The sequence below is a fragment of the Salmo trutta genome, chromosome 36, assembly GCF_901001165.1.
Source record: "Salmo trutta chromosome 36, fSalTru1.1, whole genome shotgun sequence".
NCBI classification, from domain to species: Eukaryota; Metazoa; Chordata; class Actinopteri; order Salmoniformes; family Salmonidae; genus Salmo; species Salmo trutta.
The window spans coordinates 22,574,469-22,587,208 of record NC_042992.1 but is presented as its reverse complement, the minus strand read 5'-3'; the positions used below and the strand labels follow the sequence as shown (position 1 = coordinate 22,587,208).

Here is a 12,740-nt window from a genome sequence, read left to right as displayed (position 1 = left end):
GTAACTCAATTAGCATGGGAAACGTATGGGGTTTTGCATTTCTGCCTACCGCATACTTAAAATGTAGCTATCCCAAAATGACACAATACATTCACGTTCAGTAATGCATACCACTTCAAAAACCACCACAGAAAAGAAACTAGGTCCTATAAACTATGAGAACTATGGAAATTGAATAACAAAAAAGATAATTGTCTCATCCATCCACAAACCTGGCCTAGGACCATCAATCCACAGTGCTTGCCTACAGGACCATTCATTCTAACCGGGTACTTAACCCTTAAAGGCCAAATGTCCCATGCACAGTATTTCCTTCACAGTCACAATGACTCCCCTCCTAACTCAAATCACTTAATGAAATTCAATTTAATTTCATAAAGCCCTCTTCATGTCAGCAGATGCAACAAAGTGCTTTATAGATACCCAGCCGGAAACCCAAAGAGGCAAAGAATAAAAAAGACGAATCACACTGGTCAGGAAAAACTCCCCAGAAAAAAGGAACCTTGGAAGAAAGCTAGAGAGGAACCAGGCTCAGAGGGCTGACCAGTCCTCTACTATACTCCTAGCTCCACTAGAGAGGAACCAGGGTCAGATGGATGACCAGTCCTCTACTATACTCCTAGCTCCACTAGAGAGGAACCAGGTTCAGAGGGATGACCAGTCCTCTACTATACTCCTAGCTCCACTAGAGAGGAACCAGGGTCAGATGGATGACCAGTCCTCTACTATACTCCTAGCTCCACTAGAGAGGAACCAGGCTCAGAGGGCTGACCAGTCCTCTACTATACTCCTAGCTCCACTAGAGAGGAACCAGGTTCAGAGGGATGACCAGTCCTCTACTATACTCCTAGCTCCACTAGATAGGAACCAGGTTCAGAGGGATGACCAGTCCTCTACTATACTCCTAGCTCCACTAGAGAGGAACCAGGTTCAGAGGGATGACCAGTCCTCTACTATACTCCTAGCTCCACTAGAGAGGAACCAGGGTCAGATGGATGACCAGTCCTCTACTATACTCCTAGCTCCACTAGAGAGGAACCAGGCTCAGAGGGCTGACCAGTCCTCTACTATACTCCTAGCTCCACTAGATAGGAACCAGGTTCAGAGGGATGACCAGTCCTCTACTATACTAGCTCCACTAGAGAGGAACCAGGTTCAGAGGGATGACCAGTCCTCTACTATACTCCTAGCTCCACTAGAGAGGAACCAGGTTCAGAGGGCTGACCAGTCCTCTACTATACTCCTAGCTCCACTAGAGAGGAACCAGGTTCAGAGGGATGACCAGTCCTCTACTATACTTCTAGCTCCACTAGAGAGGAACCAGGTTCAGAGGGATGACCAGTCCTCTACTATACTCCTAGCTCCACTAGAGAGGAACCAGGTTCAGAGGGATGACCAGTCCTCTACTATACTCCTAGCTCCACTAGAGAGGAACCAGACTCAGAGGGCTGACCAGTCCTCTACTATACTCCTACCTCCACTCCCTGTCTTTATTTTGTTCATGATACAAATTCAGTTGATGCTACATCAAATAAAGTTCCTGTTCCTTAAAATACATTTGCCACTTTCCGTCTCTGTTGTACGCTGTAGAAGTAATTGATATCTCCATGTGTCAGTGTTATTTTCTCTAAGGCTGACTGCACACGCACAGGGCCTGGGAGGCAAATACTGCTCCTTAATGTTGAACACAACTAGAACAGAGTCCCCCAGGCTTGGTGTAGCCTGCAGCTAGTCTCTAGTCTCACACAGCCGACAATTCATCTTCTAGTGAACACACTGTGATGCATGCCATGATGCGTGCCACCATAGAGAGGGGATGTGCTGTCCCCTTAGAGGTTTTCTCCTTCCTTCAAAGCTATTTTTAATCAGCAGTCAGGGTTTTCCTGAGATTCTCACCTGTGCTTTTTTTAAGGTGGTTCACTCAAGGGGAGGTTCACTATTGCGTACACCTAAGGTAACTATTATTCTCCAATGGGATTCTGATTCTGTGCTCTCCGGTGCTGTCTCTCTACTCACCTAGTCACTCAACAGGTGGTGTATGGCAGCGGTGAGTTTTGGGATGAGGAGCAGTGTGTGACTGGGTGGGCCGCTGGTCAAAGGGGAAGCTAGTGCCAGCTGTCGCTATCAGTGTTTTGCCGAGGAACACACATTATCTATGCACACAGGTCTGATATGCCCCAGGAAACGCGCGCGTGTGTGTGTGTGTGTGTTAGTATTTATTATGAAATACTTCTTTTTCTTTGAGTATTTTCAAATAATTTGGCCGCAATCAACTACCTCTATTGGAAGTATTTGAAAGTATTGTCAAATGATTTCCAAGTATATTTCCAAATACCTTCCAGTGAATAATATAATACATCTAAAAGTCTTTGAAAGTAATTGAAATGACCAAAATTGTATTTTAACACAGGTCTGGTGTGTGTCTGCGTGTGTGCACGCGCAGGACTACCTGTGTTTGTGTTTACATTGCAATGATTGATACGACATATTGGTGCTTCTAGGTGTCTCCATTTAATTTACAAATAAAACTATAACCTGGCTCAGGAACAGATATTAGCTACTCAACGTAATTGTGTCCTGCCATCGGACATTTAGATAAAAAATCAACTCCAGGAAGAAAAGTAGTGAGTGTGAGAAGCTGTTCTCTTCCTCTCCTCTTCCTGTGGCTCACCTGCTGCTACTCTATCCTGTGGCAAATCCGCACGTTGCCTGGGGACAGATTAATTGCTACCACAATAGCTATAGCCTGTATTGGTTTCATATCTCTGCCTGGATTTGCTCTCTGGCCAACTATGACACTGGCCAGTGCTCTGAAGGACTCCTGGAGTGGCAGAGTGGTCCCTTAGGCCCAGAGCACACAGGCTTAATGGACTGCCAATCAACCCTCTGATCCTATAGGATTACACATGAGGACATCATCAACCCTCCCTCTTCCCCCCCCATTACTCTCAGTTGGTTTAAGGCTCACAATTGTTTCTCTCTCACATCATAAAATGCTTCTCGTTTCAGCCATTACCTCGGAGGAGAGGCTGTTTCTAAGCTGTGTGTGCTGTTGATCAGTAGCTTTGTGAACCTGCAGCGCTATGAGTAATAAGGAATGATCCACAGACTACCCACCATTCCTGCATATCCACACCCTATACTACGATATACAGGGCTATAATTAAGCAATAAGGCCAGAGGAGGTGTGGTATATGGCCAATATACCACAGCTAAGGGCTGTTATTACACATGATGCAACGCAGAGTTCTGGATACAGCCCTTAGACGTGGTATATTGGCCATAAACAGTTGAAGTGGGAAGTTTACATACACCTTAGCCAAATACATTTAAACTCAGTTTTTCACAATTCCTGACCTTTAATCCTAGTAAAAATTCTCTGTCTTAGGTCAATGTGTGGAGTGGTTGAAAAATGAGTTTTAATGTCTCCAACCTAAGTGTATGTAAACTTCCGACTTCAACTGTACCACAAAACTCTGAGGTGTCTTATTGCTATTATAAACTGGTTACCAACGTAATTAGTGCAGTCAAAAGAAATGCTTTGTCATACCCGTGGTATACGGTCTGATATAACATGGCGTTCAGCCAATCAGCATTCAGAGCTCGAACCACCCAGTTTATAATGTGGATGGATGGATAATTAGTCAAATGACTTGTAGTCACAGACTACCCACTATCCATGGATCGATATAAAATAGATAGGTGGAACAGACAGGTGAATGGACCACTTAATCAGTTCTCTGTTACCTCTTTGATTTGTGGCTATACCTTCAGAATTGGATGTGATTAGCCTTGAACGCATTCCCAGCATTCTAACACGGAATCATATTTTTGTCACAAAGAGTGGGTTAAGGAGATGGTGACGTACCTACTAGTCCACAGATTTGTGTGCACTCGGACCAGGGGGACCAATCAGATAGCTGGCAGTTGATGGGACACTCCACCACACAGGAAGCGTTCATCTGCCACTTCCTGTCCAGTCCCAGCTAAAAGAGACAAGAAAACAAAGAGAAAAGTACTTTATTTGGCCATTTGTGGAGAATGAGAGATTCTTCTTCTTCCTAGCCCAGGCAACACACCAACAGCAACCTGTCTGGACTCTGACGACAGAAGAATCACTCTCATTTATCACTAATGAGCTTTGGAATGGAAAGAGAGGAACACAGACCTCTTCACAGAACTTGAGGTCGACAGACTTGCCGTCACTTCGTACACAGTCCAGCATGCGTGTCTTCATGCCACTACCACACACAGCTCTCTCACTCAGCTGACAGGTGCTCCAATCTGTGTGAAAAACAAAACGGCATAAGAAACGTGAGGTGAAAAAGGAGACTGCCTACCTCCCACCCCTTTTCCTCTGGAGTGCACTTAATTCATATCAAATGCCATGCGGTCTAAATATATTTGATGTAAGATCACATTCATTACTGTATTTACCACCCAGAGCCATATATTTCCATAATGATATATGGCTCTGGTACCATCCATCGCATGCAGTAACCCAGGCTGATATTTGCCTTACCGGTGATGTTATAGGAGTAGTGATAGCAGTTGCTGTTGAGGCTGCAGGGTTCTTTCTCTGTGGTGTTGGGGCACAGCTTTCCCTCTCCAGGTTGACGAATGGGGTATGCTGTCCTCTCCCGAGTGCTGATTTTGCTGCATGGCTTAAATCAGAGAAGAAGTCAATCAATCAATCAATCAAACAGATTCATTTATAAAGCCCTTTCTACATCAGTCGTAGTCACAAAATGCTTTTACAATAACCTGGCCTAGACCTAAAGCAAGTCAGGAAATCCACTTTCAGTTTGACGTTTAATGCGAACCAAATATGAAACCCTGTAAAAGTGAATTTACCACTTTCCGATCAGCAAATTGAAAAAGGTTTTCCATGAATATATATTTTCCCCTACATTACCCTCTGTCTATTTCCACCTCTGTCTATTTTCCCCAACCAACCCCTACAAGATAAATTGGTCTATTCAGGTGTTTTCAGACCATTTCTATTTGGAGTGCTGTCTTCCCCTGCTTATACAGCCACATATTCCATATCCAAGGTCATGAACTTTCCCAACAGAGCCGTGGCAGAGTGCCTGGGAAGGGCAACGGCAGGGCACGTCACACGGTTGACCCCTCTTCCCACTAGAGGTTCACCACAGGCACACACACGCCCACACTTTCACGCACGTTTCACAGACACACGTTTCCACAACACTCTCCCACACACACACACACACACACACAGACACGCACACACACACAGTGGTCCCCTCCTTCCACCAGAGATTTTCCAATAATACCTTGGTCACAGCATGCTATTTAGAGCTGCATGAGATCATCTTCCCTGCTGAAAATCATCCCCCCCTCTCTCTTTCCCTCCATTCATTTCTAAGGAAAAATCCTAGCTATTCTCCCACCAGAGAATAACACATACTGAATAGCCATCACAAAAATTGGTGCAAGCCTTGCCGGAGCACCACACTAAATTGGTGAGAGCCCAGTAGGAACATAACACATACCAAATGGACATCACCTAAATGGGTAAGAGCCTTGCTGGAGAATCACACTTACCAAATGACATCATTCTAAACTGGTGAGAGCCCAACAGGAGAATCACACTTACCAAATGGCCATCGCTTACAATTCTTTTTTTACAATCACTAAGACCCATTTCTCAATACTTAGGTCACTTTTTCAAAACTCTTCACAGTGAGCACAACAGCAGTCTATGTGGGCTAAACTGTGGATCATTTTTCATTGCTTTGGCACAAAATGCATTCAATGACTACATCTTTCAAATTTCATGAATTCTTTTCTCACTCAGACACAACCACCACCAAAACTCTATGTCCCTACAGGCCAATTTGCACATGTTTACATACTCTTTTCAAAACTGTCAAACTTAAGTTCAAAACCTAACATAACACAAAATTGAACAAGACAGCAATTTGCTACATTTCTACAGTAATACCGTATTGAAATATATTCCAAATCTAAAAAATGAAATACAATCAAAACAATTAGACCACAGCTATTTCCCATTGTACTGAACACTTACCCAGGTGTTAGTCTTTCAATTACATTACCATCTATACAAAAGGGGACATCTTAGGAATAATGCTGTACTGTAATGTAAACATGGACCCAGCCAGAGATAGAGAAGTGGCTGACAGAGGAAGAAGACTGGCTGGGAGAGGGAGAGGAGAGGGAGAGGAGTACGTATGTGTGGTGGAAGAAGACTGAGAGGAAGATCAAGAGCTGTAGTCTCAGATGAGATTAGGGCTACTATAATTGATCATGTAATAAATCATGGTCTATCAATGAGAGAGGCTGATCTGAGAGTGTAGCCAAATCTGCAACGCTCAACAGTGGCATCTATTGTGAGAAATGTCCGGCAAAACAACAGGTTAGATGTGCATTCTGCAAGGGCATCTCACTGAACTGCACATTACAGAAGTAAATTGAGCAAAACCTCCAAACCCACTGTGTGTAATTGTTTTTGTATTTCTGCTTAGGACCAAACGGTTACCTCCCACAGGCGGGAGAGGTAGGATTCTCACTGCTGTGCAGGAAACTGCAATCGTTGATATGGTCATCAGAAACAATGGTATAAAACTCAGAGATTCAGGACAGAGTGTTGGCAGACAACATTACATTTGGAAATATTCACAATGTAAGCATAACTATTTCTAGAGTCCTGAAACAACATCAAGTCAGGATGAAGCAGTTGTACACTGTCCTCTTAGAGAGGAACTCTGAACGAGTCAAGCAACTCAGGAACCAATATGTCCAGGTAAGATGACTATACAATACACAACTGGTTTTGAACAAAACCGAACAGGGCAGAGGCACACAATGGCATGTTTTTAGGTATAATGTAAACTACCGTAATAGCCTAACTCTTATGTTGCCTTGTGGATTTATTTTAGAGAGTCATGGAGATTGAAGCCAGGCAAACACCCCACATATTCATCTTTGTGGATGAGGCTGGTTTCAACTTGGCCAAAACTCGGCGGTGAGGAAGGAATGTGATTGGAAAAAGAGCCACAGTGGATGTCCCGGGCCAGAGGGGTGCCAACATCACAATGTGTGCAGCAGTATCCTCTGATGGATTGCTGTTACACAAACCACTAGTTGGGCCATACAACACCGAGCGTCTCATTTCATTCCTGGATGACCTCTATGGAAGGGTTGTGCCAGGTGAGGAAAGGGTTGCAGTGAGGCCAAATCGGACAACGTTTGTAATTGTATGGGACAATGTGACATTTCCCCACTCCCGTGCAGTCACAGAGTGGTTTGCAGCCCATCCCAGGATGGTGTCACTTTTCCTCCCACCTTACTCTCCATTCCTCAACCCCATAGAGGAATTATTTTCCTCATGGAGGTGGAAGGTTTATGACCACCATCCATATGATCAAATGTCCCTTCTGGACGCAATGAATGCTGGATGCCTGGACATATCTGCAGAAGATTGCCAGGGATAGACCAGACATGCCAAAACATTCTTTCCTAGGTGTATTGCCCATGATGACATAAGATGATATGGAAGAGAACCTGCGGCCAAATGCAAAAGACATAGTTGACTAGCATTGCTACTGTATCTGTATCGGTAGATGGTGTACATACAAATTCTTGTATCTTGGAATCACTCAATGCCAAAAAATGACCTAAAACATATTGAAGCATATTGCATCATGTCTGATTCATTCCTGTAACATATACTGCAGTGAATTCATTCTAAACAGTAGAGAGGTGTCATTCTTGTTTTGTAAAGACATTTTACAAAAGAAAACGTTGTGTAATGCTACCTGTTGTTAGTGGTGTTTAGGTCATTGTTTTATGAGTGACAAAGTGTGCTTGTTGGGTAACAATCTTTGCTAGTGTTATGGAAAAATTAGTTGATTTGAGACATGTATGAAGTGTTTTGGTAGTTTTAGTGCATTTTAGATGTGAAATGAACTGCTGTGCCATGCTGAAAGTTGGTTAGGAGAACTGTGTGAAGAGATTTCAAAAATGTAACTAGGTATTGAGAAATGGGTCCCTGGCGATTGTAAAAAACTGTAAATTGGTGCAAACCCGAAGTGAAAGTTGCTGACAAGAGCTGTGAATTGAATTTCTGACCATGGGAATATGGCAGAAACAGGTTAAATAGAAAGTGGAGACTAGGCATGATTGGCCAGTTATTATATGTTAAGGTGTGAGACAGAGATCCATGGTGAGTAGTATAATACCTCTGGGCATTTCAGGTAATAGTTAACCCTTTAAGCAGTCTACTCTTGCTTTGAGTGTGTTCAGCACCACAGCCTTAGAATATAACAGATTAGAATAGTCCTGCATTGGTCCACCTACTGAGATGGACTTTTCTTTGCTCCTAATCAAACCCAGAAAACACAAAATATCTGAAATATTGCAATGGGATACAATAGGTGCAAAAACAACAAGGTAGTCAGCATCTGTCCTTACCAGTGAGCAGCGGCTCCAGGCTCCCCAGTCAGACAGGACACAGTCCTCAGGGCAGGGCAGCTGGCGGTCTCTGGCCCCTAGAGGCATGTCCTCTGGGTCACACAGGTAATCCTCCACAGGGTCCGACGGCCCATCGATAGTGTTCTGCATACACCTGGACAGAGGGGGGACGATAGGTTAGCAATACTGATACAATTATCATTGTTTTTTTAGTGGAGATGAAGGCGAGATGAAGAAGGCAGGAATCACCTTGAGTGAATGAAGCTAAGAAAGCATCACAGAACAGGGTTAGTTGGAGAGACTGTCGCGGTCCTTCACTCCACTAGGAGCTGAGATGAATACGTCAAATAGGTTGTTGTACCTATAAGAGCTGATCGTCCATACCTGACTTTTCTGGTCTGCCCTCCTTCTCCACAGTTCTCCTTCAGGTCCACGTTGCTGACCTTCCAGACACTCCAGGGTTCAGCCACCCACACGTACTGACCACAGTCACTGAGACAGGGCACCACCTCATACACCTTGTGAAAGACCACTAGACTGTTAGCCACCCACGGTCACACCAACATCCATCCCATAGCAAAAATGCACGTATTGTAACACATTTGTATATGATGAAATAGTATAGAACAGGTTTGTGCTAGCGCAAAACTCATTCATTACATTTACTCCCACACTATTATCCATCCCATGGCAAGAAGAAATACATTGATCTGTACAAAAACACTATAAAAGTCACTCACCTGAGCCTGTGGATGGGGTCAGTTCATACACCAAGGAAAAGAAGAAAAGAATAGCGGGGAAACAGACAGTGAGTGTTTAAATACAGGATTATTAGAATGCAGTACACCATGTTCTCTTGTTTCTCTGTAGGAGCATAGAGTTCACAGTTCCTTCCCCTTCCTTAATCTTACAGGTAGCCTAGCAGTTAGAGCGTTGGGCCAGAAACTGAAAGGTATCTGATTCGAAGTCCTAAGCCGACAATGTGCAACAATCTGTCGATGTGCTCTTGAGCAAGGCATTTAACCTTAATTGCTCCTGTAAGCTAAATGACTAAAATGTAAATGTGTACAAGCCCTAACTCAGCTAATGAATGAAACACTGAAAGATGCCCACTCTGGCTTTAACACTGTTATGGTTCCTTTAAAATAATGCATTAAATCAAAATTAAAGTATTTTATTTAAACATTAAAACAAGCCAGAGACCTCTACCCTCTACCATGTTCTAGTCTTGCCCAGAAACAACCCTTATCCGATATCCTCTACCCCCGAGAGACTAGACACTAAGTTGTGGAGATCTGAGTAGATTTGATCAATTTAAGCAATATGGAAAAAATCTGTCCAATCCTCTCAGATCTCTACAAGTGTTTTTTGGGTAAGGGCTAGTGGTTTTTTCTAGACAGGGCCAAGAGTGATGAACGTCCCCCACTCACCTGGTTGACATGGTCCAGTTTGGGGCACGGTCGACCACCGTTGTAAGGCTTCTCCCTCAGCCACTTGGAACGCACTTTGACCCCGCTGCCGCAGGACTTGCTACATCGTGACCAGTTGGACCACTCACTGAGCTTGCAGTCAGACGGACAGGGGATGATGCAAGCCTCCTCAATATACCCTGAAACCACAGAGGCAACTAGGCTTCAGTATAGTTTCATCATCTGACAGTATCTGTATCAGTTTACACAGCTGTTGATGCAGCAAGCTAAATCCAACATTCCTACTGATACGGATGAAAAGCTACAGTGAGGATTATAAAGAACTGAGATGGCAGCACTGTGCAACAAACAGCATAATTACACTGTTTACTGTAGCTTGGCAATTGCAATGGAACAAGAGGGCAGCAGCCTGTTGTGCGATTTAGAAGACTGTTGTTTTCTGGGCAAGCCAGTCGGAGAGAGAGAGAGAGAGAGAGAGAGAGAGAGAGAGAGAGAGAGAGAGAAATGGAGGGAGAGAGAGAGATGGAGGACGGGAGAGCGAGAGGTCATGATTTTGGGAGTTTTGGCAGGAGTGCTTCTCTCTCGGCTTGTTATTTCTTTTTATCTGGGCAAGGGTGGATTACTGAGCCTCGTGTGTCCACTGGAAGAGCAGGGAGGTCAGAGGTCTTAGCTGTTTTCAGTGTTATTACTACTGCTACTGGAGCTAGTCACAAGTTGTGACTCGCAACACAGGAAGCTGCGCGGATCCACAGCAGCGGAAATGCATTAACATACTGAGTATTTTTTTTTTTTCTTAGACTATTTTACATCTGGTAAATGTATGTTTGTGAACTTGCTGAAGTAAGATGAGATCAGAAGAACAAACACAGTGTTGTCTATTTTCCCTCTAGGACATTTCAAAAAAACAAAGACTAACAGCGTTATTAGAGGGAGATTTTTTGTTGCCCAAATTGATTACCCCCTAATCTAGTTGTATTTGGGCTTTTTCCTCTACATCTTAAGGAAGTCACCTGGTCACTATTCCTAAAAGACCCACAAAAACAACAATTTGGAAACAACTAGTTAACCAAAATGAAAAGACAAATCAAATCAATCCAATTCCTGAGAAACTGACCTGTGTAAGTTACAGACACTCTTATGATACAGTAACGCTACTACAGATACACTGCAGATTTTGTTTAGTTTTTATTGTGGTTCTATATAGAGCCATTTTGAAACAAGCTATTGAACCCTTTTGGTTCTATACAGCACCATTTTCTCCGACAGTATACAGTAGCAGAGAAGCTACTGTAAGACGGACAATCCCTCTATATTGTCAGTGGCCGCCCCACTACTGTCATGCCACTGGCAATAAGAGTCAGCCTGTTGGTCACTCACACTAATACCCAGCCATCACGTCAGAACACACCCATTGATCACTCACTGTCAACCTTTCCAGCCATCCTCGTTATCTGTTTTAACATGGATCCATCCTGCCAAGCCCACGTAAAGCAAGGAATTAAATTGTCACATAGTACCGTTTACAGACAGACTGTATGGTATGTTGTCTGTAAAAGTCCACATAGTACCGTTTACAGACAGACTGTATGGTATGTTGTCTGTAAAAGTCCACATAGTACCGTTTACAGACAGACTGTATGGTATGTTGTCTGTAAAAGTCCACATAGTACCGTTTACAGACAGACTGTATGGTATGTTGTCTGTAAAAGTCCACATAGTACCGTTTACAGACAGACTATATGGTATGTTGTCTGTAAAAGTCCACATAGTACCGTTTACAGACAGACTGTATGGTATGTTGTCTGTAAAAGTCCACATAGTACCGTTTACAGACAGACTGTATGGTATGTTGTCTGTAAAAGTCCACATAGTACCGTTTACAGACAGACTGTATGGTATGTTGTCTGTAAAAGTCCACATAGTACCGTTTACAGACAGACTGTATGGTATGTTGTCTGTAAAAGTCCACATAGTACCGTTTACAGACAGACTGTATGGTATGTTGTCTGTAAAAGAAAACAGGTCATGTTTTTTAGAACCCAGTTCATACAGTTCCATTTTTACCACATTCTTACTGGGATAAGCCTTTTATATCTCCAGTGCACATGCCGGCAAACCATTAAATATACACATCACAAAGAAATCCACTGTTAATAGTTTTTAGGCAGGTCCTAAGAAACATAAGACTAATAAAATAAAAGACTGGCGTATTTTGAGTTTGAACTAAAAAGTAATTTTGTATATTAAACAGACAAGACACACTTAGGCTACCATGATTACAGTCAACACACATATATTTTAAAGTAGGCTAAGAATATAATGAAATTTAACAGAATAAAATACCCCCCCAAAAAATTCCCACACAATTTACGCCATGGCAGCATGTGGAACCGCTGTCATATAAAAAAGTGATATTTTGAAATAGAGCCCAAGGCAAGCCCATGATTTTTTGATCCACGTTTTATCTCTTTCACTTCACTTTGTCACAGAGCAGGTGTAGGGTCTCACATTGAGAGTATACCACCCTGTGTCCCACTGCTGGCTTGCTACTAAAGCTAAGCAGGGTCAGTCTGGTTAGTCCCTGGATGGGAGACCAGATGCTGCTGGAAGTGGTGTTGGAGGGCCAGTAGGAGGCATTATTTTCCTCAGTTATTGGGTACCGTCTTTTGGATAGAACATTAAAAAGGTGTCCTGACTCCCATGGCACTTATCATAAGACTAGGGGTTTTAACCCCGGTGACCTGGCTAAATTACCAATCTGGCTCTCATGTGATCATGGCCACCTAATCATCCCCAGCTTCCAATTGGCTCATTCATTCACCCTCCCTTGTAACTATTCCCTAGGTCGTT

General features: G+C 43.3%; 1 protein-coding gene across 2 annotated transcripts in view; it reads right to left on the bottom strand.

Annotated features, from left to right (window-relative positions):
* Nucleotides 1-12,740, bottom strand: part of LOC115175661 (thrombospondin type-1 domain-containing protein 7A) — a 186,702-nt gene that overhangs the window by 30,572 nt on the left and 143,390 nt on the right. For both annotated transcript variants that reach the window (XM_029735072.1, XM_029735073.1), the window contains 7 exons: nucleotides 9,891-10,069; nucleotides 9,201-9,206; nucleotides 8,845-8,978; nucleotides 8,461-8,614; nucleotides 4,523-4,664; nucleotides 4,169-4,284; nucleotides 3,869-3,986 (listed from right to left, as the gene is read on the bottom strand). In XM_029735072.1, the coding sequence (XP_029590932.1) occupies nucleotides 3,869-3,986; nucleotides 4,169-4,284; nucleotides 4,523-4,664; nucleotides 8,461-8,614; nucleotides 8,845-8,978; nucleotides 9,201-9,206; nucleotides 9,891-10,069 (849 nt within the window). The remainder of the gene's footprint in view (nucleotides 1-3,868; nucleotides 3,987-4,168; nucleotides 4,285-4,522; nucleotides 4,665-8,460; nucleotides 8,615-8,844; nucleotides 8,979-9,200; nucleotides 9,207-9,890; nucleotides 10,070-12,740) is intronic.